Here is a 26981-nt window from a genome sequence, read left to right as displayed (position 1 = left end):
TTGGAAAAGCTCTCTGAAGTGTTTTCCTTGCAGGCCAGGCCAGTATTTTTATAGACAGTATTAATTTGAAAGAACTAACATTTTGCCCATTGACCGTGATGCACCATTGTAGCTAGTGTTTATGAAATGGATAGCATGTGTGAAATTAATTATTGACAGATTCAAATGTGCTGTCCACAGCGGCGTAAATGTGGATAGTAAGCAGTTTTTGACAAACGTTTTAGATAAATCATTCAGACAAGGTGTAGTGGGCAAGCAACCGAGCTTAAAACGGCTTTCGTGTGAATGATGCAGGGGTAGATTATGAAGTTGTGATGCTGTATTCACTTAGCTTGTCAAAACATAGACAAGTTCTGTGACCACATTTCTAAAGTGATACATCATTCGGTACAGTGCAGATTTCCAACATCACTAAGACATGCAGTGAGATGATACTATGTGCAGTGACTGAAAGAGAATGAAAAAAGAGATTGCTTATTAAAATCTAATATCTTGTAAAGGATCAGTAAAATGAAATACAGATTTGACTAAAATATTGTTTAGGCCAGAGATGTAATCACGAGAAGGCGTTCCACTGAGGATAACTCCATTTTCTCAAACTGTTGGCGGCATTACCACCAAATTGAGAGAGAGAGAGAGAGAGAGAGAGAGAGAGAAGAAAAAAGTTAACATGCTTGTAAAAGATGGGCCACTTTATGAATTTTACTGCCCACAGGTCAGATGGGAATACATTCATTCTATATTCAGTGTGGAATTTATACCAGTTTCCCGTCGTTGCTATGCAAAGCACACAAGAACTGTTTCAAGGCAAATCATAAAGCATCTGGCCTTCAGTAGTGGAGATTGAGAAACAATTCTGAAAAGGTGTGAATGTATGTGTGTGTGTGTGTGTGTGTGTGTCCTTTAATACTTCTCTCAGGACATGCCTTTTTTTAATTATTGGTCTATATAAAGGTCAGTGAAATTATGCTCATTTTTTTTTGTCTGAATCTATTCATTTATTCAGAAAAACTTTAACTCTTTCCCACCAGCGTTTTATAAAAAAGTTAGCATCAAGCATCAGCATTTTTGATCATATTCACAAAACTTTAATTGCCTCCAGAATATTTTGTTGTATATATGTTTGTTGTACTATGTAAACACTCAATACATCAAAAGAACGAACAGTGCCTCTGCTTTTAAACATACAAAAAACTATGTATTCTAGCTTTTATCATTCATTCTTTTGAATATGGGAAAGTTTCATAAAAAAACAACATTTGGAGCAAAAAGCTGAGAAAATCACATTTTTGTTAAAGACTTCAGCATCTGAAATCACATACTTGCCTACTATATAGCAGGCGAAAAACAGTATGTGACAAAATAAGTATGACTGAATTCACAGTACTCATAAAAGAGTAGACAAAACGTACCCAATTGACCTTCTACTTTCGGTAAGATTCTGAAGTGGCATACAATGGACACTTCACTATCCTATATCATGTGATAAGGGCAACATGGTGAATGTCCAGATTACATCCATACTATATACACTGTGTGCAGAATTATTAGGCAATTTGATTTTCTGATCATATTTTTTTCCAAGCACATTTTACCAATTCCAATCCACATCAATCTTTATAACTACTATTAATGTTGTTTTTAATCATTTATAAGTGATATATAATTGTTCATGAAGGCTGGAAATGAAAAATGCCTTATATTCAGGTGTGCTGAATTTCAGGCAGGTTTTCTTTTACAGGCAAAATGAGCCAAAAACGAGATTTAACTCAGACTGAAAAGTTAAAAAACATTAAATACTCATGAGAAGGATGCAATACTAATGCAGTACTAGAAATTGTAAAGTTAAAACATGACCAAGGGACAGAAAAATGCTCATTAGGTCAGCGGGGTCATACAAAAACAGCTGGAGAAGAAAAGACACATGTTAACTGCAAAAGAATTAAAAAATAAAGGTGCCCTAGAATAAAAAACTGAATTTATATTGGCATAGTTGAATAACAAGAGTTCAGTACATGGAAAAGACATACAGTGAGTCTCAAACTCCATTGTTTCCTCCTTCTTATATAAATCTCATTTGTTTAAAAGACCTCCGAAGAGCAGGCGAATCTCAACATAACACCGACTGTTACGTAACAGTCGGGATCATTAATATGTACACCCCCAATATTTGCATATAAGGCATTAGACAAGGGCAGCCAGTATTAACGTCTGGATCTGTGCACAGCTGAATCATCAGACTAGGTAAGCAAGCAAGAACAATAGCGAAAAATGGCAGATGGAGCGATAATAACTGACATGATCCATGATATCATGATATTTTTAGTGATATTTGTAAATTGTCTTTCTAAATGTTTCGTTAGCATGTTGCTAATGTACTGTTAAATGTGGTTAAAGTTACCATCGTTTCTTACTGTATTCACAGAGACAAGAGCCGTCACTATTTTCATTTTTAAACACTTGCAGTCTGTATAATTCATAAACACAACTTCATTCTTTATAAATCTCTCCAACAGTGTAGCATTAGCCGTTAGCCACAGAGCATAGCCTCAAACTCATTCAGAATCAAATGTAAACATCAAAATAAATACTATACTTACATGATCCGATGTATGCAAGCAGTATGCATGACGAACACTTTGTAAAGATCCATTTTGAGGGTTATATTAGCTGTGTGAACTGTGTTTATGCTGTTTAAGGCAAGCGCGAACTCCGGGGGAGGGGGAGCACGAGAATTAAAGGGGCCGCAACCTATATATTGGTGCACTGTTAATGATGCCCCAAAATAGGCAGTTAAAAAAATTAATTAAAAAAAATCTATGGGGTATTTTGAGCTGAAACTTCACATTCAGGGGACACCTTAGACTTATATTACATCTTTTAAAAAGAAGTTCTAGGGCACCTTTAAGGTGAAGAATTAAGTGTGAAACCATCACGAACCCTTTAGTCTCCAGCGCCACCATTTCCCAGTACTGAAACCTACCTGGAGTCTCCAGAAGTGCAAGGTGTCAGGATCTCAGAATCTGGCGTAAGTTTTGGAAGATCATTATAGTCCATCTCTGCAAGACAGACATTTCAGCATAAGAGACGGACTAAAAGTGAGCTCCCACACCTTACTGCCAGATTCTGGAAGATAAATTCTTCAAACAGTGGTACAAGAGGATGTGGTGCTGGTCAAGCTGTTCGTCTATAAGGTTTGGAAATGAATGGATGATTGATTCAGCTGCCGGCACCATCTCCTGGCGAGACACAGGATCTCATTCAGTGCGCGACTCTCACAGTGCATTATGGGTATTCTTTTAACTGTTGAGCGTGCATCGGTTGTACACTTGTTATTGCGGTGCATTGTGAGATTGAATGAGAGCATCGTCCACTATGGTTTTGAATACCACTACAAATGGCTGTCCCCTCAAATAGTGCCCTATTTAAGGGTATATGGGGCGATTTCAGACACAGCCTTGGTTTCGCAGATTTTTTTATTCACTTGTTTTTGGTTCTGAAGATGCTGTACTATTTCTGAAAATGTGTAACAGCGCCCCCTACCATAACAATGAAAATGCAGATTGCCAGAAAACCTTGTCAAAGGCGTGGGAAGAATTGCGTAACAATCGACAGAAAATCTCTTCAAATACGGGGAAAGAGTTAAAATGCAATTCATACACTGAATAACATGAATATACCTCTGTTATGATGAGCATGTTATTAATAAATTCCTTTTGATATTTATGGGGGCATAAAGTAAAAAAAAAATCAGGTTTGCACAACTGTACTTATATCATAATGCAGAAAAAGCCTCATTAAAAGAATAAAATTCATGAAAAGAAAACCATTAAATAGTTTGGTTTGATATGATCATATTTCAGAGATGTCTGAAGAAAAAACATTTTAAGAAAACTGCTTTACTGTTCATTAATATTTAAAAAAAACGTTTGCGTGTGCAAGCAACATGCAGAAAGATGCAGGGGAAAAAAATAAACAAAGAGAGGAAATGATGTCATAGAATGGACAGGAAATGATGGCATAGAGAGGACCCCTGCATCAGACAGTAATGACTGTGTCAAGATCATTAAATCTCTTAAAATAACAGATAATTTGACCTTTTTATGACAAAGCCATTAATTCTGATGTGATTTTGATGTGTAACACCCAAAAAAACGTAATGATATTTTAAAATTGATATGAGTCATCATGATATTATATGATGTTATATATAAAAACAGTTAAAAAGAGTATGTTTCTAAGAATTTTTGCTACATTTTTTAAATATATTTACTTTTATTTGTCACTGACCCATAAACAGATGTCTCAATTTGTTTAAACATCCCATTCCCTGAGTTTATGACACATTGTCAGGTTTAAAACACGTCTCGAGACCTCTGTATTCTGTTCCGTTCAGTTTTGTGTGTGAATTAATAAAATGCATGTCAGGGGTTATGTAGGAACTTCCAGAACAAAGTGATTTTTCTTGTTTACTTCTGGCAGCGTTCATTGAGCTTATGAAAAATGAATGTAGATGTATAACGTCGCCAAGCAATGATACTGTTTCAGCATTTGACCTGAGGTTAAGGATGATTATAAACAAGCTGGTAGCGTCTACAGTCAATACCGACAAATACTTGGAAAGGATGCGGCTAAAAAAATATGAATAAATGAACAAAATGACCTTGGTAGCAGCCAAGCTCTTTGCATACGACAATTTGTTTTCAGAGACCGGCGAAAGCATTCCAACGCTGCCGCAAGAGCGATTCTTGAAAGCTTTTCTTAAATTATTTGAGCCACAAAGAGATTCCGCAAAAAGCAAAGGCATCAGCTGCTTTACATTATTCAAGACTTACACAATGGCACTTCTGGCACGTCTCCTGCTTTCAAATTGAACTTGATTTAGTTAAGCTGGGAGAGCACAAATCTGAGGATAGAGTGGCCTGCCAGACGGCAGGGAGGAGAGTCACTAACAGACATGCTGCGGTCTACACGTGGCGCGAAACGCCGTTGACCTTCTGTCCGAAAATGTAACAATGCTTTGGTTCTGAAAGTATTACATTTGCGGATAATGAACCTCGCCCACTGAAAGTTTTGGAGGGTGAACGTCGAGAATGAGAGAGATTCTTTTCGATATTGCCACGAAAACCTAATATAACACATATTAATAGGATTCGGCCGGGACTATATAGTGCCAATACAATCTAACATTTATTGCTCCCGAGAAAAAGAGCAGAAGCAAGAAACCAAGGTTTCAGGAATTGAGCAGTAGAGAGATTTGGTTTCCCAGAGACAGCCAATGAAGCTTAACAAAGCCATGTTTCAAAATGTATGAATGTATCAGCTGGAATTACACTGTTCCAGTTGAATAAATATCTTCAGGGTTTCTCTTCCCCTGTGTCCGTTGAATGAGCTCTTGTAAACACACACTTTCTCTCTCGCGCGCACGCTCTTTTTCTCACCCTCAATAGGTTTTGCAAACAAACGGACTGATTGATCTATCGCAGGCTTGTGTCGAAGTGTAGAAGGTACCTCAAAGTCAGCGCATTATTGGAACGGAAGCTTCGGAGGAACGCGGGTAAAAAGAACTACACCATAAACCACATTAATTGAGCGGCTTCATTATCCGCCGGCTTTATTAAAATAGCAGCTCGTTTAGTTGTCGCGCACCAGACTTCATATTTCTTTCCCGGCGCTGCTATCAAACTTGTTTATTTTTCCAAAGCTGTTTATTTCCTCAGCTACGAATCGTTGGACCAAAAAAATTCTCCTATCTACTTTAGTTTGATTGTCTCTTTTCACTTCTTTTCTTTGTTTCCCAGTTTTATTATATTTTTTTTTTTTCAGAAGGTGCTTCCTTCAGAGGAAAAAAAAGCTCACCCTGCCCCCACAGTGGAGCAGTGCCTTAGGCATTCAGTATTTTGCAAACTAAAAAACTTCTTTGTCAAGTCCTGTAAGTTTGAAATTTTTCTCAAGGCGTACTTTTGTGCTCTCTCATCTTCAAAGTGACTAGCTTTGCTCTTTGTGTATAAATGTATGTGTATGTGTTCATTTATGCTTCATTTAAGTACACACTGTTCCTTTCTATGACTATGCCATTTTTCCTCTTGTACAGTGTTGGCATCTTGTACAGTAGTGGCATTTGTACCATTGTTTTGAAAACATCTAAGCTTTTGCAGTAACAAGCAACTTTTTGTAGTGAGTAGAGGGGTTGTGTGTCAAAACTCTACATTGCTGTTTTTAATGTTACTTTGTGTATGCTGTACAACTATTAAAGCTGATTTAGTAATTAAGTTGTCTAAACTGTTCATTCAACCCTAATCATTTTCTTTCTAGTGATTTGGTTCATTCAGATGGTTCATGTAAATGAAGATGCTTTAATCCAAAGTCGCTTACATTGCAGCTGAGATATATATTATATCAGTTCACGCATTCCGTGAGACTCAGTTGAGTGAATGATTTTAAAACTGAATCATCTGAGTCATTTATTTAATTCTGAATGAAACAGAGAAAGGGATAGTTCACCCAAAAATGAAAAAATATCCTGGCTCTTCCAAGCTTTATAATGCTAGTGAACGGGGGGCGTGTTTTGAAGCCTCAAAAATGCATTCATCCATCATAAAAAATCATTTATACGGCTCCAGGGGGTTAATAAAGGCCTTCTGAAGCAAAGTGATGGATTTTTTCAGATGACCGTACACATACTATGCAAGTCGTATTGCGCCACGAATCAATGCGTATGGTCGTCTGCCGGAAGCTAGTTATTATACTTAATAATGTTTTAAATAGCAATATTTTTCTAACAAAAACCCATCACTTCGCTTCAGAAGGCCTCTTTTAACCCGCTGGAGCTGTATGGATTATTTTTATGATGGATGGAGGCATTTTTAGGGGCTTCAAAATCAGGCCCCCCATTCACTACCATTAGAGCCAGGATATTTTTTAAAATATCTCCGACTGTGTTTGACTGAAAGCATGACAAAAACGTACCTGCGAAATACGTACCAATGAGTACATATCGCTGAGTGGCGCTAAAAGCGTGTTCTTTTTTTTTCTTTTTTTTTGCCGGAGCAGATAATAAGGTGAATGCAGTATGTTTTTATGATGTTGCTTGTTACACGAATCGACGCTGTTCTCGATTTGACATTTGCACTCCGTTGCGTTTTAAAATAACTTCCCACCAACGCTACGCCTCAACCTACCAGATAGCGTTAACAAAAGCAAACGTGGCGTAAGAATCGTCCGCGATTGTACCGTTTTTCAGCTCGTTTAGATCTTTTTTTGTTTGTTTTTTGCCCCAGTCAGGCGCCTTTCACGGGATTCGTACCCAGGCAGGAGGGGAATCGACTCCTCGTCGTAAGTCCAACTCCGTATCGGCTGAGCTACCGAGCAAGCTTGGTTGCGGTCCAAAAAAGCAAAACGCGAAGATCCGGAAAGTCCAAAGTACGTTCGTTTACAAATCGGGCGCTCCGGTAAGAAGGGTTTTGAAGTCGTGACATCACATTGTGCTAGGACACGCGAAAACAAGTCTTTATTCATCCATAATCCGACCCCGGCCGTCATCAAAACCATGTGTGAAAACAAGCAAAAGCGCCTATTGACGCTTTACCTGCCTCTAGCGTTCGTTTCTGTCAGAAACTGCAGCAAGACGTACGCATCAGTAGGAAATTTTGTGTCTCGCGAAAACGTGCCCGCGGGTACGTCTCTACTATGAGACCAGGTTGGAAAGAAGATAGTCATATACACCTAGGATGGCTTGAGGGTGAATAAATCATTAGATCATTTTCATTTTCGGGTAAACCATCCCTTTAACTAATCAAATCAGTTGATTGAATGATTCAGTGACTCATCCCTAAAGCCGTTCACCTTTTGTTCAGTGTTTCTGAATGAATCATGAGTAAAATGATTCAATGACTCACTCAAGGAAAATGGATTGTTTCGTTCCTGAATTAATCTGTTTCTGAATGAATGATTTTGTGGTGCCATTCATGTGCCTCTGACTCATAAATACAATGTTTCTGACATGTTATGAACACACCATTTGCTTCCGTTCCTAAAAGAAACTGTTTTTGAATGAATCGCATGAACAAATGATTAGATGATTCTGATCACTCATAAGAATCACTGAATATCCCAGTGACTAATGCATAGATTGATAGTCTGGACTATATATAAAAACTGTTGAAATGTCACTCAGCCAATCAAATTCAAGTACAGACTGTTGTATATTTATAATTATAAGGAAGTATTCTAGTTGTATTTTTTATAAAAGTATTTTCCCAAATTTGAAGTTGGTATCACCTTAATTGGAATAAATAGATTGTTTATAATTAAAGGTACAATTTGTGATATTTTTTTCCGCTAGAGGTCGCTAGAAGCCTATTCAGAGCGGAAACTTGGGACATGTGGTCTCCATCTCAACGGACGGTGCAAAAGAATAGGGATTGGAGTCTGGAAGAACTCATGTTCATGGATGCGATTATTAACGTTACTGTAGTATGAAGTAGCGCAGGACCGAGTGTTGCGGGAGCTGAACGAGGAGCTGGAGCGATTGATCAACACACGCCTCACGAGCAGCGGGACTTTTATTATGACACAGTCGCCGGCGCCGCTTCCGCTTTTCCGGTCATGAGTTTACGGGAGCTGTCCTTGTCGACAGAACCAGCGGCAGATGGTAAACAGTAATTATGTTCCATAAATAAGTAACACAATCCACCATAAAACGTGCAAGAAGTAAATAAAGAACTGCTTGAAGCAAGCTAGTGGTTTGCTGGACGCTAGACTCTACTTCCGCATTTGTCCACGACACTGTTGTCATGTGGTTTCTACGTCAGTAAAGGCGGTAACAAAGGTAACTGACGTCATTGACAGGCGACTGCACTGCCCCGTGTCACTGTTTAGAATGGGAATTTTCTCATGATTTACAAGTAGTTGAAAACATTAGAGATATTGTTAGTAATCAGCTGGACAAAATATATAACACTAGCCTAGTGGTTTTTGGATATTTTACTGAAAAATTTTACATATTGTACCTTTAAAAAGATATTAAAGTAGCTTCAATGTAGTTAGATATTTTTTGTTAGTAGCTTATAATGTATCTAGCTAGTTCTCTTTTAGCTTAGCAAGCTAGTTTCAAAGCAGCTCCCCAACAGTGCTTTTGTGTGAGGAGTTCCTGGATGATCTGCCTCAGTTTTCATTTGGGTGCTGAAGCTCAAGTAAGAGAAATCCAAAGTTAACATTATGATTCTCTAACTGCTCAACTATTTTGAGAGTCTTTTCCACCCTTTGCATTTGAATAGCCATTTTAATGAATCCCATCTCTGCTCTTAAAACGTTAAAGCAACAACTCCAAGATCCCCCCTCATGAGAGCTCTTGAAAAGTGAGTGTCGTCAGAGGAATCCAATGTCTCATAAGCACTTTAGAAGGGAATGTTCATAGAAATTCAATTTTTTAAGCTTGGTTGTTTGAAAGGAAGTTTAAAAGAATTCTAGCGGCCTTCGTACTACCTCATCACATGCATAATAAAGCACATCCCTGGACAGCATGCTAAATTTATAGAAATACAAACAATAAATGGTTGCTTTCATGCAAGTACTTCATCATGAGCGGTATATAGGTGCTCTGCATAATGAGCCTGTAGGTCAAGAACCACTCGCACTCCACTGGTCATCAAAGCCATTGCATAACTTGATTTTCAAAAGCCAGAGAACAGTATAGATGGATTAAAAGAGTACGGTGTGTCAGCTCTGGAATAACGACTTCTTAAAATCCCATTGTCTTGTATTCTGACTCAGCACACCACTCAATATATTACAAATTTTCAGTATGAATAATTTGAAGTCAGTGTCATGCAGAGAAATGGTTGATTCAACTGTTTTAAGCATTACAGTTGCTGGTTAGAAAACAGATTTTAGGTTGGTTTTTTATGCTTATTATTTGTATGCACTGAACAGATGGCCTGTCTCCAAGCTTATTGTGAGTTATGGACTCTAGTGTGGTGCTTGTGCTTTCTAGCTTTAAAAGATGAAAAATAGCTCAAATACATGGATAAAGATTCTTGTTGCTTTTAATGAAATGATTTGTCTGTCTTAGACCCCCACATTAGAAGTCCCAAAATCTGTTGAGGGGGTAAAAGGGTGTGTGAATGCTGTCTCCGCAGAGCAATCAATAAAGATTTCCTTTTACTGGCTTGTCTTAGGAAGAACTAAAGATTTTAATGTGCTCAAGTCAATATGCAATGGTGACTCAGACAAGAATACAGCCCTTCTAAAGCTACAATGGACTCTGGGTGTCTGCTCCAGAAATGCTACATCCCCTAATAAAACTGATTAAGGGGTTTTGCCCATTTGCTGAAAGGCCACTGGGGAGGAAGTGTCTGTTTTTTTGCTGTGTCCTCTAACTAAATGCAGTGCTATAGATGGAATCAATAGGACAACACAACGCTAATGAAGACTCAGGCAGTGGGACAGCCATAGTACAGTGGGGCTTGACTCCTGAGTCCCCAAACACCAGACCGGTAATCTAGTCATATAGGGAATGAACTTGATTAAGTTAAATGTAGTGACTATATGGGCATCTCTCTCACACACACACACACACACTCTCTCTTTCTCTTTCTCTCTCTATCTATCTTTCTAGCATAGACTGTAGAAATAAAAAAGTTGGTTGGTAAAAAATCTCTATCATCTATCTATCTATTTATTGTTCCTTCCTTCATTGGTAAAAGTCATGGAATTAGTGTCTAAAAATGATCTATCTATCTATCTATCTATCTATCTATCTATCTAGCTATATATCTATTGTTGATAGAGGTGAGGGAATTAATGTCTAAAAAATTATCTATCTATTTATCTGTCTATCCATTGGTGAAAGTGAGGGAATTAATGTCTTAATTAATGTAAACCATCTATCTATCTATCTATCTATCTATCTATCTATCTATCTATCTATCTATCTATCTATCTATCATTGGTAAAAGTGAGGGAATTAGTGTCTAAAAATGATCTATCAGTTATCTTGTTGGTGAAAGTGAGTGAATTAACCTAATGTCTAAAAACGATCTATCTGTCTATGTATCTATCTATCAATCATTCGTTCGTTGGTAAAGGTGAGGGAATTAGTGTCTAAAAATTATCTATCTATCATTGGTAAAAGCGAGGGAATTAGTGTCTAAAAATGATATATCTATCTGTCTAGCTATCTAGCTATCAATTTATTGTTGGTAAAGGTGAGGGAATTAATGTCTAAAAATTATCTATCTATTTATCTATCCATTGGTGAAAGTGAGGGAATTAATGTCTTAATTAATGTAAACCATCTATCTATCTATCTATAGTTGGTAAAAGTGAAGAAATTAGTGTCTAAAAATTATCTATCTATCTATCTATCTATCTATCTATCTATCTATCTATCTATCTATCTGTTGAAGTGAGGGAATTAATGTCTAAAATGATCTATCTATTTATCTATCTTGTTGGTGAAAGTGAGTGAATTAGCCTAATGTCTAAAAACTATCTATCTATCTATCTATCTATCTATCTATCTATCTATCTATCTATCTATCTATCTATCTATCTATCTATCTATCTGTCTGTCTTGTTGGTAAAAGTGAGGGAATTGGTGTCTAAAAGTATCTATCTATCTATCTATCTATCTATCTATCTATCTGTTGAAGTGAGGGAATTAATGTCTAAAATGATCCTCTTTTATCTATCTTTTTATCTATCTTGTTGGTGAAAGTGAGTGAATTAGCCTAATGTCTAAAAAACTGTCTATCTATCTATCGTTGGTAAAAGTGAGGGAATTAGTGTCTAAAAATTATCTATCTATCTATCTATCTATCTATCTATCTATCTATCTATCTATCTATCTATCTATCTATCTATCATTGGTAAAAATTGGGAAATTAATGTCTAAAAACGATCTAACAGCACTTGGGGTTAAATGCTCTAACATAACTCCTCGTTTTGATTTATCCTGTTTTCATATCGAGCTTATAACTTAACCAAATAATTATTGCTGTTAAACTTGCAATTACATTATAGAGTTATGGGAATAAATTAAAGATTCATAAGGCAGAAGAGCAGTTTAGCTACTTACCGCAGTACAGGATCAGCAGACCGCTCAACAGCACCACAACCCAGAAAGTTGAGGACATCGTCAGCCACGCATCCCTCTGTCTAGTCCTCTTCCTAAAGGGCGAAGCCATCAAAGTCAGTCTCAATTCTCCAGTCAAATTAGCCTCCAATCAGGCTCATATGGCCAGCAGCTATTCACGCGTCGGCTTTCGTCTCAAAGTTGCCATAAAGAAACTAGGGAAAAACGGCGCGAACGTATCCGTGAGAAGCACTGAAATGAGACTGCAAATGAAGAAGATCCTACGTGATCAGCGATGCGTTAGAGACTGCTCAAGGTAAAACGATAAAGAAAAATAGGCTAAATCATGTCTCACAGAGCTACTAAGCGACAGATAACGTAAAAGAAAGAGAAGTTGGGGGGTAAAAAAAATAGACAACGTATAAACTTGAAAAAGAAATAGGCTGAGTCGGAGAGAAGCGCTGCTGCCATTTCATCTGGCGACTACAGAAAAGTGCTTGATAACTGAAGTGAAGGTGTTTTTGATTCAGAGAAGAGAGCGAATCGGTTTTTGTGCTTATTTAGCCCCATAAAGCGCAGTCAAATGATGCCTTCCTGACTGAAATGTTTATAATACTCCAGCTATACATGGGTCAGCGACGGTATTTTATTTGTCTGGTCATGTTATAATAGATAAAATCTTACATAAAAACGTGAAATTTTCATTAAAAAATGCAATTAATACTAAAATGACTTAAATACACTTCTTTATGTCTTCTTGGAAGTGTGTGTGTGTGTGTGTGTGCTTTTGTTTATATTACATTGTGGGGACCAAATGTCCCCATGATGTAATATAAACCTGAGTTCACCTACATCGTGGGGACCAGCCAGCGGTCCCCACAATGTAAATGGGTTTATAAATCATATAGAATGAGTTTTTGTGAAAAAGTAAAAGTTTGCACAGTTTCCTGTGAGGGTTAGGTTTAGGGGTAGGGGCAGGGTAGGGGGATAGAATGTACAGTTTGTTCAGTGTAAAATGCATTGAAGTCTATGGAAAGTCCCCACAATTCACAAAAACAAACATGTGTGTGTGTGTGTGTGTGTGTGTGTGTGTGTGTGTGTGTGTGTGTGTGTGTGTGTGTGTGTGTGTTTAAAGATAATATCTTTTTAATAATGATCAAAGAGATGCAAGGAAAGTTTTTCGGTTTTTACTTGATGCCACCTTACATTTTAGAGCCACTAAATCAAGAATTCTGTTGAAAATATCATAAACACTTCAGCAATGAAACCAACATGAAGATAAAAACTCCATTTCTTAAACCTGGCACTTGCAAAAGATTTCTCCTGTGTATCATTTCAGACATCTGCATTTGTCATTGACCCACTATGCATTTATCTCGCTGTGTGCGTGTTAGTATTCACAACATTACGTGGCATTTTTCTCTGCGATAAGCCTCTGAATTCAACATCACCTCAAGCTGTGGACACCGACATAATATCCAAGCAGAGACCAGAGGAAATGAAAACCTCTTTGATTTAGCACTTAGGAAAAGTGCTGTTTGTAAACAATATCTAAACCGTTTAGATGGACCTGACTAGTCATAAACATGGGATTCAACTACTATTGAAGGGTGGAGAATTTACAATCTAATTAAGTCAGCCCTCAGCACTGGTTTACTCATGGGAAAGCCTTGTTTTCCTACGTCATCCACGTGAGAGATGACGGTGTTTGATGGTTTTATTTATGACATGCTAAGTTTCACCCCTTTGAAGGATCAATAGATCAAGTGTGGATGGGTTCCTGGGGCAAAGAGTAGACGCTGATGTCTGGCGTATGTCTATAATTCATAGTCCTAGAGCTTGGGTTGCTGGGCTGCTCAGATGATTGTGTACAATAGTAGACATCCCTCGACCCACCTCTTTCTAAACCCCTCTGTGTCCACCCCTGGCCCCCTGGCTATTCCCAAGGGAAATCACAACTACTTCAAAGCGGTCTGCTGAAGGAAAGGAGAAGAAATATTTCAAACTGTATAATTTTTCATGCCTTTCGATCACAACATCCTAGCTCTTCAAGACCCTCAAAGTGTAACTTTTTCATGAGGTGGCGATTTCATATTAATTTGAACAATGTGAATCATATGAAAATGTAAATTTTTTTTGAAAAAAGTATTAGGTCCACCCCTAACCCCAACATAAATGTAAACAGATGCAAAAATGTAAGAAAGAGCTCATATGAATTCATATGAATTAAAGGGGACCTATTATGCAAAATTCACTTTTACATAGTGTTTGAACATAATTGTGTGCCTGTACACAACCACCTTATAATGGTAAAAATCCACCCACTCCTCTTTTTTAATCCCAATAAATCATACGCAGTGTCTCAGAATAAGCTGCTTGCCGATTCTAGCAATGTAACTTCACATTGCTGATGTGGATGGAGACACTTTCTTCACCTCATACCCTTTGGTAATGCTTACTGTCATTATAAAGCTTGGATGCGTCAGGATTTTTATTAATATTTCTACGATTGTGTTCATCAGAAAGAAGAAAGTCATAGAGATGATAATCAAAACCAAACAGATGTTTCTTTGGCAGAGTATACGAGGCTCCGCCCTCTTCTGGAAAATGGGGTGGGGATCAGCAGCTCATTTGCATTTAAAGATACATGTACAAAACAGCATGTTTTTCCTTCCACTCAAAGATGGGCATATACAGCATGGTATAATACATAATCTGTGGGGAATTTTGAGGTGAAACTTCACAGATTCATTCTGGGGACACCTGAGACTTATATTAAAAAGGGGTATAATAGGTCCCCTTTAAAGTGTGGTCACATTTACATATCCCTGGAGCGAAACCCAGTAATTTCAATTGGAATCTGCAGATCGGGAGTTGCAGATGAGGGCAAAAAAGTTCCCCGCACAGATTTTGCTTGTGTTCATATGAATTTGCCATGCTAACCAACAGAAAGCTGAATGGTTTGAAAGTGACTTCTGTGTGAACAGTGCATCACTACGCTATTGACAATGGACAATGCCTTTATTGCCCAGCAAATTTCTCTAGTCTCAGCCTGAGACGTCATGCTCACAGGACGCTGGCTGAATGTCTGAAGCATACGTCACAAAATATTGGAAGCACTTCAGGAGTTTCAAAGTCGTCATCTGATTGGTTGAACAAGATTTCTGGGAAACGTGTGTGTCACGTTCTTTAACGGTGCTCCTGGAAAAAAAGCCATTGTGAAGCCAAACCCCCTCATGGAAAAAGAAAGTTGTGGTGTTTACAAATGTGACTGTAAACTTTATTATTATCAACTAAACGCTGGATTTTCAAAAGTATGTGAAGTTCACAGCAGAGACTCTTTAAAATAGTGTCTGTTATTGTAGGGACATTGACTCCTAAACATGACTGTCTGAACAAAACAAACTCTGATTGGTTGCTTTACATGTCAGTCAAAGGTCTCTGGGCGGTCCTTGGCCAATGAAAGCTTCTGCATGAATTGCAATGAGATTGCGTTGAGATTGACCTTTAGCACCAACTTTCATCTTCTCATTGTTCAGAAACAAGCTGACTATATTATAATACCATGAATTTCTATTTCTCTTTTCACAGTTGGTACCTGTAACATAGTGAGTGAGCGCTTCTTTCTTACAGGCATGTATTTTCTTGTTTTACAGCTCATTAAAGTTTCACTAGTGACTACTCTGCTTGTTTTCATTCAGGACACGTATCAAAATTGTTTGTCTATGCGTGCAAGCATCATGCTGTTTCAGTGAGGAGACAATATACTGCGTTTAGTGGACGGGGCAAGGAGATGTCATGAGAGAAGAACATTACTCAGCCACTTAAGAGGTAGGAACCTTCAAAGCAACGTGTGTCACAAGAAGGATTGAGGATGCACAACACCGATCTGATAGGACCTGAGGGAGCAGTCAAGGTCCTTGTCACTCTGCTTATGAGATGGATTAAGCACGAGTGACTGACAGGAAGCATGTCTTCATACAGCCTGTAGAAATGAATCTAATATGATTATGCAACCAGTTATTATTGAAAGTTATGTTGTTATTATTGCTGTGTAGCTTAATTGCGCTTGCGTTCCTTTCTCATTACTTGTTTTGAATTAAACTAAATTGTTTATTATCCTGAGACTGTTTGGAATTAAATAACGGGGAGTGATAATACCAATCTTGTATCCCCTGTTCATTATTATTTCATAAAGTGTGTTGTTAAAAGCCATTTATATTGAAGTAGCGTGTCGAATGGAAGATGGCATACATGATCTGGTTCCCGAGGTTTTAAAGTCTGGGCATTCTTGCTTTTTAAGTGCCATCCATTTGAATTGCAAAATTCATGAAAATGAAAACTTGGCCTATTTATTTCCACAGTAAATTAAATCCTTGAACGTAGCACTAAAACACTCTCAACTGTTCCGATGTTAAAATTTTCTCGATAGACAATCGTAAATAAGCCATTTGTAGGTTGATTTTACTTAAAAGTGTAAACACTATCCTTGTGGTGCTCTCAAAACTGTGCTGTTTATTTGAGCATCCTGACTAGCACAAAATATGTTTGTCCAAACAATGGAAGACAGTGAGCATGTTTGAAAACCTGTTTTCACTATACATTTTGCTATATATATACACGGATGAGCCAAAACATGACCAGTCACAGGTGAAGTGAATATCGTTGATCATCAACAAGGCCACATATTAAGGTCTGGGTAGATTAGATGGTAAGCAAACAATCATTTCTCATAATCAATATGTTGGATGCAGGATAAATGGGCAGGAATAAAGATCTGAGCGACTTTGACAAGGGCCAAATTGTTATGGCAAGGCGACTGGGTCAGAGTATCTCTGAAACGGAAAGGCTTCAGGGTATCTCTCCGGTTTTCAAAATGTTAATGATGGTTATGGTCGAAAGTGGCTACAATGGGTACATGAGCGTCAGAACTGGACGTTGGAGCAGGGTTTCAAAATGTTTCAAAATATTCTAGACCAATAGCCAAAGGCAAAGCATTCATTGGACTAGTAACCATTTTATTAAACTAAAGTAGGCTATAATATTTTGATAACTATGTCTTTTCTATTTTTCTGCCCATACGGATGTTAAAGGTGGAGTAGGTGATCTAGGAAATGCTAATGTTAGCCTGCTAGCATTGAAAGCATACGAACCCACCCTCCCTGCAAATCCAAAGCCATGCCTCCTCCAAAACACATGAACGCACACACACAGCTGTTCTCGGCAAAGTGTTAAACTACACTCTAAACCCGGATTTTGTTTTAATGAAGTGGTCATTACTTATTCTTTTTTGTTTTTTTTTTAAACGTCATTACTAAATCAAATAAGTTGTTTGCACTAATCAGACAAAATATTGAGTGCACTGTTAAGCTGTGATAACTCCGAATGTAACACTTTTGTAAGGGAGGGAGGGGCCTATTGAAACAGGTGACTGATGCTGTGTTCACACCAGACGCGACTTGCGCGAATAAATCGCGCTATTCGCGCGTAGTTGGACGCTTGAACATTTTGAGTTTACTCGCTTCATTCGCACGTGACATTCGCTTCATTCGCGCGTGAAAATCCCTTCACAACAGACGCGAATTCGCGTCATGAGAGGGGCTCTCCCGCTCCTTTATGTGTCCCAGACTCTCCCACTGCTTCTGCACACTTCCTCTGAATAAACACAACTTGTCAGTGGGGAAATAATTGTAAATTACAGCGAATAAGCTCAATTGGTCGTCTTTAGTTGGCTTGTAGTCTTAATATGTATTTATATATATGTATATATATAGCTCAAATTGAGTAAAGACCGTTTTTTACAACTTATCAGATTGTCCGACCTCCTCACTCACTTTCTTTCAAACACGGTCCTTTTTATTTCTGTTTCTATAAATGTATGAAGATGTACAGCGACGATGATTTTGTCCTCCATTGTTGTTTCGAATTTCTGCCTCAGCTCGCTACGTCACGTCACTACTAGAGCAAGCTCCCGATTGGTTAACGCGGCGCGGAAATTCGCCAAAGTTCAGATTTTTCAACTTGCGCGATTCGCGCGAATCGCGTCATTCGCGCGAATCGCTCAATTCGCGCCGCGTCATTCGCGCGAATCGCGTCATTCGCGCCGCTTCATTCGCGCGAATCGCGCCGCAGGATGTCAATTCGCGTCTTTGCATTGACTTAACATGTAAATCACTCGCGCTTACCGCTTCATTCGCGTCCGGTGTGAACGCACCATGACAGTGAGCAGAGCGCGCTGTTTGAAGAGTGTGCTCGTCCTGGCTAATGCTGCACGCTAAACATGGATTTTTGAAAGAAACTTTAAATGGTAGCCTAAAGGCCTGTACACACTGGGACAAATATCGCACGCGTTTATCGCCAGCGTTTTTCGAGACATTTTTTGTGTTCACACCCAAGCGATTTTCACTGGCTATGCGCAGAGTGAACGTGCAAATTCACTCCCTGACAGTATGTGGCGCTTGTGCTTAATGGTAGTGCAAATAAACATATTTATGATATTAATAAAGTTAAAGAAGATAAAAATGCAGATATTAAATGGCATATATATGAGAGATGGTAGTCAGAACGGTAGTGCAAATAAACATTTATGAAATAGACATTCTCAACTATATTTCTTGAATGTAAAAGAAAAAAAAAACAGCAAAAATACACAAATAATACACATCTATTGGTATGGCCAAGAACTAGAAGAGCACCCATAGCGTGCGTCTCAATCAGCTCCCTAGTTCACTAGTCAGGGCACTGATATTCGGCCACATTCATTTAAATGGTATACTGATACACGACCTAGGAAGCTAGGGAGCTGTTTGAGACGCAGGGATAGTTTGTAGGGGTCTTCCTCGTCTACTGAGAAGGAGGTCTCTGCGGAACAAAAGGGGCGGTTCCCAACTTTGGGGTGTTATCACACGGGAATAGGTGTTTTTCAACCTCTTTACCTGATTTGCTCAAATCGAGTGGGATATTTCCGGAAAAACAATAAGAGATATGTATTGTATATAAATGCAAGTGTATTGTTTAAGTTGTTTAACGTTTCTTTTGTGTGAATATGCTTGCTAGCTCGTTGTAAAAAGCTCCAAGCAATCTTCCACTCACTTCTAGCGATAACTATTATTAGCTAACATTCGCTATTCTATTTGATGTATATGTTAGTCACTTGATTTAGTTTTGCAGTTAGGTTGTGGCTACAGTGTCTGTGGTCAATAAAAATGATTATAAAGTTTAAAGTCTTCAGAGTCATTTCAGGTTAACACTTTTTTTTTTTTTTTTAAGTTTACAAAAGGTCAGTAAGTCAGTAGTCTTATTAATGCATATAAAGCTTATACTTATACAATATGAGGCAGTCATGTGTTTCTGTGGTTGATAGCCTATAAAAAACAAACACTTCAAATTAAAGTTAATTATATCACAAGCACTGTCTAGCCTACGTATTCTCTCTGCTTGTCTGTTGATAGTGCAGTGGTGGTTATGTCATTTTAATATTATATAATATATATAATATTATATAGCTTTTATGACGAAGGTTTACATTATGCACGTGAAATTTGGCATGCGAGAGATTAAATAAAATAGGCTGTTGATCGCGTGCCTGCTCTTCTGCGTTATTCATATTGAAGAGCATCAATTATTAAACAAGACTTGTAGCACAAGAAGGATCTAGCCTTAATAAAAGGTGAGGTGAAAAAATACCGTAGTAATTTATAGAAAGTACTATAGTGTTTTTGAACCATACTTGAATTAATTTGTTGTGGTAATTCTAGGCTATTGCTGTGGTAATAACAACTATAGTAATATAAACAAATTACGTTACCCAATACTGTTATGTTTTCTTTAAACTATATTATACTACAATACACGCAGTTAACTGTAGTACAAACTAAAGTACTACAGCCTATGCTGTAGCAATAATTAACAAAGTGTTGTAAATACTATAATATACAGTATATTTACTGGTTCAAAAACACTATTTACTATCAATATAGTAGTTTTACACCCCATGTCCAACCAAATGACGCCGATTGGATAAGTTCAGACAAATGACTATTTGTCTATGTAAAATATATAGCCATTGTGACAAAATTACATCCCGTGTCATTATAATTCGTAGGCTAGTTTATGCAAAATAATAATAATAAAATAAATAAATAACTAGCAGTAAAAAAAACGGAGTAGGCTAATATAACTTGCATAAATCATATATTTCGCCCTCTCGAGCTATAAGCTACAGGTACTGTAAAAATAGTTCATACTCTTCAAAATAAATGAATGCATTATAGTAAAATATATCTATGCAGGCACTCGGGAAAAACGTATAGTTTCCCTGTTACGGAAGTAAAGCATGCAGCAATATTTTATTTATTTTTCATTATCTCGATATAATTGTTTCTCGGGATCTAAACATTAAAAAAGTAGTTGTAATCATAAGAAAACAATAAATTAATAAAATAATAATGAATGGCCTTTCGTACTTTAAAAAAACGCATATCCCGGCTTCCGTACTTTTTTGGTTGGATCGTTATAAACACCTCTCTGAGTTAGAAAACACCCCAAAATTGGGAGACGCCCCTCTTTTGTTCCGCAGAGACCTATGCTGCGTTCCAATTCGCCTACTTATACTACGCCCTAAAAGTATGTACTCTTTCTGTGAACAAAAAGTACTTACTTTTGAGTGTGTAGCAAAAGAGTAGACAAGCTTTGGGACATACTAACACGTCATACAATCGCGTCAATTCTCTCTGTCGCATCCTGTCACCGTAAACTGGCCTGTCAATCATCTTACATCCTCCACATTTCATTTAGTTAATTTCCTACCGTATCGGAGAGAAATGCAGCACGTTGATCTGCAGTCGCGGGTCTTTCATGTGGAGAACTGTCCTCATATTTATGCATAATGATGCATTTAAAAGTTAATGGCCATTCGGATCTTTATAAAAGTCCACATTGGTATTTGCAGATGAAAAATAACACGGGTAACATTAAATATATATTTTCTATCAGGTTAAAATGATTATTTTCGCGATCGCGCGTATCCGCCATGTTTTGTAGTTTTTTAACACTTTTTACTCGTGTTTGTAGTTCTGAACTGAATCCTCGTCCAATGCGCAATGGGTTGTGGGCAATATTAGCCTTTATAGTGTGCACGGATCCACACTTCGAAAATCTACCGGAAATAGTAGACCATCCGGGGACTTTTGGCATACTCTTTTCAACATACTATGCTTTGGGACACACTTATTTTAATCTCACATACTATTTAGGATGGATAGTATGGACATTGGAACGCAGGGCTATACTTGCGTCTACTTACTTTCTCTTCGTCTTCTTGTGTGCTCGGCAAGACCGTTTTGTGCTTGAGCGCCACCAAGTCGTGTTTTACTGTAACTTCAGCAGCTCCAGGCACGTGAACAAAAGCACCAATCTCATTGGTCGGCCAGTTTTTAACGCGGCGCGTCAAACCAAAAAAACGAACCCGAGGCATTTTTTAAAAAATGACGCTTTTACGTCTCGCGTTTTTCGCGTCGGTGTGCACACTCTCATTGGCGCCCGTTGTTTAGTCACGAGGCGTTAAACGTCGGCGAAAATTGCGTGCGATATTCGTCCCGGTGTGAACAGGCCTTTAGTGTATAAATCTTATCTTTCTGACAAAAGTGATTACCCCCAAACCGGGCCGATGTTAGATGAATGCTAAAAATGTAGTGTGTGCCGGTCAACATTAGTTTTTTGTTTTTTTCTTCTGTCTGTTCACAGATCATGTTAGCTAACGTTAACATTTAACGTTGACATTTGATGTTTCTGTCAAGTCACAGTTTATAACGTTAGCCAGTGTGTTTCTGTAAGTTCAGAGTTTTGCTGTAACGTTTGCATTTCGTTGTTTCATATCATAATGTGTGAATGTATGTACATGCTTGTGGCTATCGCTAGCGGATGTCTCTTTGGTGTATCATGGTAACAGTTCAAAAATTTGCTTCTTAAGGTCCATAAGCCAGATGGTGGAACGCTGTCCTGCTCTTTTTACAGGAGATATGTTCAGAAGTGTTATTACTTATCTTTCTATTATTATTTGATGTCATTGTTTAGTCATTTACACACCCTTATGCTTTCCCAGATATATATGACTTTATAATTTATAAATTTACAGTATAATTTAGTTTTTAAATGTACTGCTCTGTATTTTTTTCTATTTTGCAGGTGGTCATGGAGTTTAACAGGATTGTGGGAAAGAACCTCAACTAGGAATTCTATGAAAGCATTGATCGACACAGTCTTAAACTAATTTAGATCATTCGATCTAATAGAGGGAATGTTGGACAGCTGTTGACACCGCTTTCACAACAAACCAGGGTTAGTCCATATCCATTATACACTTGCATTGTTGCATTGTTTTTTTACAGTAATGAAAACATGTCACAATAAGTGATGCTATATTGGTTGTCTAATACAATCAAAATTGTGCTTTGTTGGTTGAACTTTCTTGTAGATCATTTCTTGTTATTCTATCTATGTAACTTTTTTTTTTTTTACCCAAAAGACTCAAGAGCCAACTGATATTATGTCACTGGTGCTCAGAGGGCTCACGACTGTCCTTAGTGACAACCCCACAAACTTCTTCAAAGCATGCTTTGTAAGCAACTTATTTTCTCAAAGGACCATGACAACATAATCCTATTATTAATTGATAGTCCTTGTGTTTGATAAAATGTGTACATAGAGCTTAAAAGTTTAGTTCACCCAAAAATGAAATTTCTGTCATTAATTACTCATCATCATGAGACCTTTGTTCCTCTTCAGAACACAAATTAAGGTATTTTTGATGAAATCTGAGGGTTTCTAAGAACACATTGGCAGCAATGTCATTGCACCTTTTTGTGGTCCAAAAAGGTAGTAAAGACATCATTAAAATAGTCCATGTGACTACAGTGGTTCAACATTAATTTTACTAAGAGACGAGAATACTTTTATTACTTTTTATAAATTCTCTACCCTGTCAGTCTCCTGTGGTGTTCATGTTGTAAACACAATGTAGCGCTTCCGTGTTTACGTCCCTCCATTAAAAGTCTTGTTAATCTCAACTTACAGGTTTAAAAATGTCATAAAGGCAACATAAAATAAATCCATATGAATATACAAGTCTTTTGAGGACATAAGTGTTACGTATCTGGCGCCTACTGGTTCCTGCTACTCCCCACCAGAGGTCGCCGGTTCACCATTTCATTGCACACACAGTCATACATCACTCTGGACTACATTTCCCAAAATTCCCCATCTAGGAACCAATCACACACTCGCACCTTTTTCCCATCAGTTCCCTTTATAAGCTGCACCCAGACACACACACAGGGCTGAGTATTGTTTAGTCATATGTTTTCCGTGTTAATTCTTGTTCATAGCCTTGACCTTTTTTTGACCCTGGACTGTTTCTCCCTTGTTTGATGATTGTTTGCTGCCTGCCTTGACCATTGCCTGTGACTTGGATTACTCTTCTGCCTTGCCCTTATGTTTCTGTTTGCTGTTGTATGACCCTTGCCTATACGACTACACTCATTCTAATAAAGCCTGCGTTTGGACCTACCTCTTGTCGTCACGACTCCCAACGTTACAGAAAGATGGCTTTATGTGACTTCGAATGAAGAGACAGAAACATTAACACAAGTGACATGAGGGTTAATAAGTAAATGACAATGTTAATTTTTGGATGAACTAACCCTTTAATGTACTCCAGCAGTCATATTGTGCAACAACTTCACACATTCTCCCATGTGTCTGTCTCATTACAAGACTAATGAGCAATTTGATGAATGTTCTCTTTTGTTAGGGCTCCGATGATGATCACTCATTTCGCCACCTTGACTTTGGGATCCCCCTTGGTGTGCATGAAGGTGCTCTGCTCCCATTTTCCCTTCTTCTCAATCCAGCTTTAATTAAGATCATCATTGAGGGAGAAGTTGTGATGGAAGGTATTAAAGACTTGCCAAAAGCTGTGTGCATTTTCTTTGGACTTGCATGCACACTGTATCTCAACTACCCCAAATCAATGAAGAACACATCCAACCAGTACTTCTCATGTTGGGCCACAGTGAATTAAAACCCTGTGCCATGCCGAGCAGAGTCATACCACGCAGTGGAAAAGCGCCATTAGAGAGCTTGTACATGACTGCTGCAGATTAATTTCGGTGTTGATACTGTTGACATGGATATGCATAATTCCAAGTCTGACTGAACAGCTCTGGTTAGAACATCACAGGTTGCCATCTCTTAATTACAGTCGTTAAGGCATGAACGCAGCATAAGCTTGTTATTTTGTACTGTAAACTGTAGGAACTGTAAAACATGGCTGCTGTTTGTTTGTGGTGCTCCGTGACTGAGGTCTGTTTGTAAACTCTGCATAGCATGAATGCGCTGATGACGTATGATGTCTGCGCGAACAGGGTGCACGAGGGTATGTAAAAACATACGTTGACAGGCGGGTAGGACATCGTATAATTTCATTCAGACTGAATATAATAATTAGATGAACATTTTATGGTCCTACGCCTTCCACAGACAATTTATATTTATAACAATTCATTTAGACCGTTTAACATAATGATTGCCATCAGGGTATGAGAAGACTTTCAACCAGTATAACAAAAAATGTTTCTGTAGAGAATCACCTATTGAACCTTTAATAGGAACTCTTAGAATTTATGCAGACTCTCTTGGTGTTGAGTGGACTGAGTTAGGGACAGGAAGCCTGAAGAGACCCTCTGCCATGGACAAATGACTCAGGAGAACTTTTCACAATCCAGAAAATGCTCTTCCTCCTTCCTCCGTGTCTTGAGCAGGGTGTCCTTGGTGCTTTTGTGGCCAGTTGTCAAGGGAGTTTTGTCTTTTGATGGTGAAAGAGACCACACACAATCTTATGCTGTCATCTGTAATTGGTTGCCTGCCCAGAGGACCCTCCTAGCTGCCATTCTTCTTTATCTCTTCACTCTTATCAGTCCTTTTTCTCCTAGAGTGTCAGCAGGGCACTAGATGTGTGTTCATACAATTGGAGGGCACAGCGGCAGTGATCAACCTTGGTCTTTGTATTGCCAGGAACATTATTTTCTACTGAAAGGTCCGAAGTAACCTTTGCGCCTTAAAAAGCTGTTAAGTCGGGTGAGCTCTAAAAGAAAAATATAAGACAACAGTTGACCAAAAAGCGTGACCAGAGCACTAAGATTTATATCGGAACATGAATATCATTCTAAAGGAATAACATCATAAAATTTGTTAGTATGATGGCTTTTTTGTATTACCAGTGCTGTGAGATTTGTATCAGACAGGGTTATTATCATTAACTAAAACAACTAAAATAAGTTTAAGATGAATTATTAATAAATAAAAACTAAAGCTAACTAAAACTGAAATCAAAATAAATTGAATATTTTTATTCATTTCTATAAAATATCTTAAATAGCAATATTTTTAAAAAATGACAAAAGTACACAACTCAATTACTAAAAATTAAACTATATATATATATATATATATATATATATATATAATAGGCTAATATTGTTACAAGTGAGGCTCCCTCTCCGCTTATATATAGCAAAAATATAGCAATAAAATTTGTAGGCATCAGATGTAGACTGCGGAATAAAGAGAAGTTGATTTGTTTGGGATGGAGGAAGTGCAGGAGTGGGCGGTCACTGAGGCAGTAGGTACCTCATAAATCAGTCATGGCATCTGAGGCCAGCAACCTCAGCTAGCCACACTGAACTGCTGAAAGATTCACTTTTATTTTCTAAAGCTTTTAGAAAATAAAGCAGGTTCCTTAAGTTGTGGTTTTAATGGCATGTAAGATCAAAGTCCTCATTGTGAACTGTCCCTCCCTTACAGTAAATCCTTGCGCAGGACTGATTCGCTTTGATGGATTATAGTCATTTTAATAATGGAGCTAAATTTGGAGGTGGATAACGTCAACATGAGTCCCACCCGTACAGTATTCTATTGTGGTCTCAACAACAAAATAACACGATTATCTGTCCCTCGTGTCACTTTCTATTCTAGCTGATACTGATGTTTATGCTAAAAAGTCCAGACTTTAAAGGTGAAGTGCATTTTTGCACCATTTCAAACAGATTTCGCAAACACTCACCTGTCTTAAAGATTAGTTCACTTTCAAATGAAATTACCATAAGCTTTACTCTCCCTCAAGCCATCATAGTTGTATATGACTTTCTTCTTTCTGATGAACACAATCGGAGTTATATTAATAAATATCCTGACGCATCCAAGCTTTATAATGGCAGTGAACGGGACCAACGAGTTTGAAGCTCAAGAAAGTGACTCCATCCATCATAAACGTACTCCACACGGCTCTGGTGGGGTTCAATAAAGGCCTTCTGAAGCGAATCGATGCGTTTGTGTAAAAAAAAAAATAATAATTTAACAAGTTATGACGTAAAATATCTATGTTAAGCTTTTTTCCGTAAGTTGAATAGGAAAGGTGTAGGACGTAGCGTAAGCTTGTTGAACTGCGAGAGGCATTGCGCTTTCTTTGTAAGTTGAATACGGAAGGCGGTGTGGCGTAAGCTAGATATTTGACTTCATAACTTGTTAAATATGGATATTTTTCACACAAACGCATTGCTTCACTTCAGAAGGACTTATTAGCCGTGTGGGTGAGTAAATCTTGGGATAATTTTCATCTGAATGTGAACTAATCTTTTACATTTACCTTTTTTTAATCAAATTATCACTGTTCACACACCTCACAAATTATCACAGGTGAAATCCAGTCAGTAATCCAGTAGCAATTATTAAATTGTGAATTTTGCGCGAGGGCGTAAGTTTTCCCCACAGATTTCGCAAAAAAGATGGTCCCGCGTTGACAAACAGAAAGCTGGTTGGTTTGAATGTGAATTATCTGTGAGCTGTGCTA

At 37.9% G+C, this 26981-nt stretch overlaps 1 protein-coding gene across 1 annotated transcript in view; it reads right to left on the bottom strand.

The window, feature by feature from the left end:
- tafa5b (TAFA chemokine like family member 5b) overlaps positions 1-12188 on the bottom strand; it is a 65349-nt gene extending 53161 nt beyond the window's left edge. The window contains exon 1 of the mRNA XM_067379308.1: positions 12080-12188. Coding sequence (XP_067235409.1) covers positions 12080-12188 — 109 coding nt within the window. The remainder of the gene's footprint in view (positions 1-12079) is intronic.
- Positions 12189-26981: the final 14793 nt, after the last annotated feature.

Source organism: Chanodichthys erythropterus, chromosome 24 (assembly GCF_024489055.1).
Source record: "Chanodichthys erythropterus isolate Z2021 chromosome 24, ASM2448905v1, whole genome shotgun sequence".
NCBI lineage: Eukaryota > Metazoa > Chordata > Actinopteri > Cypriniformes > Xenocyprididae > Chanodichthys > Chanodichthys erythropterus.
The sequence above is the reverse complement of the archived record's forward strand: the minus strand, read 5'-3'. Positions and strand labels throughout refer to the sequence as shown.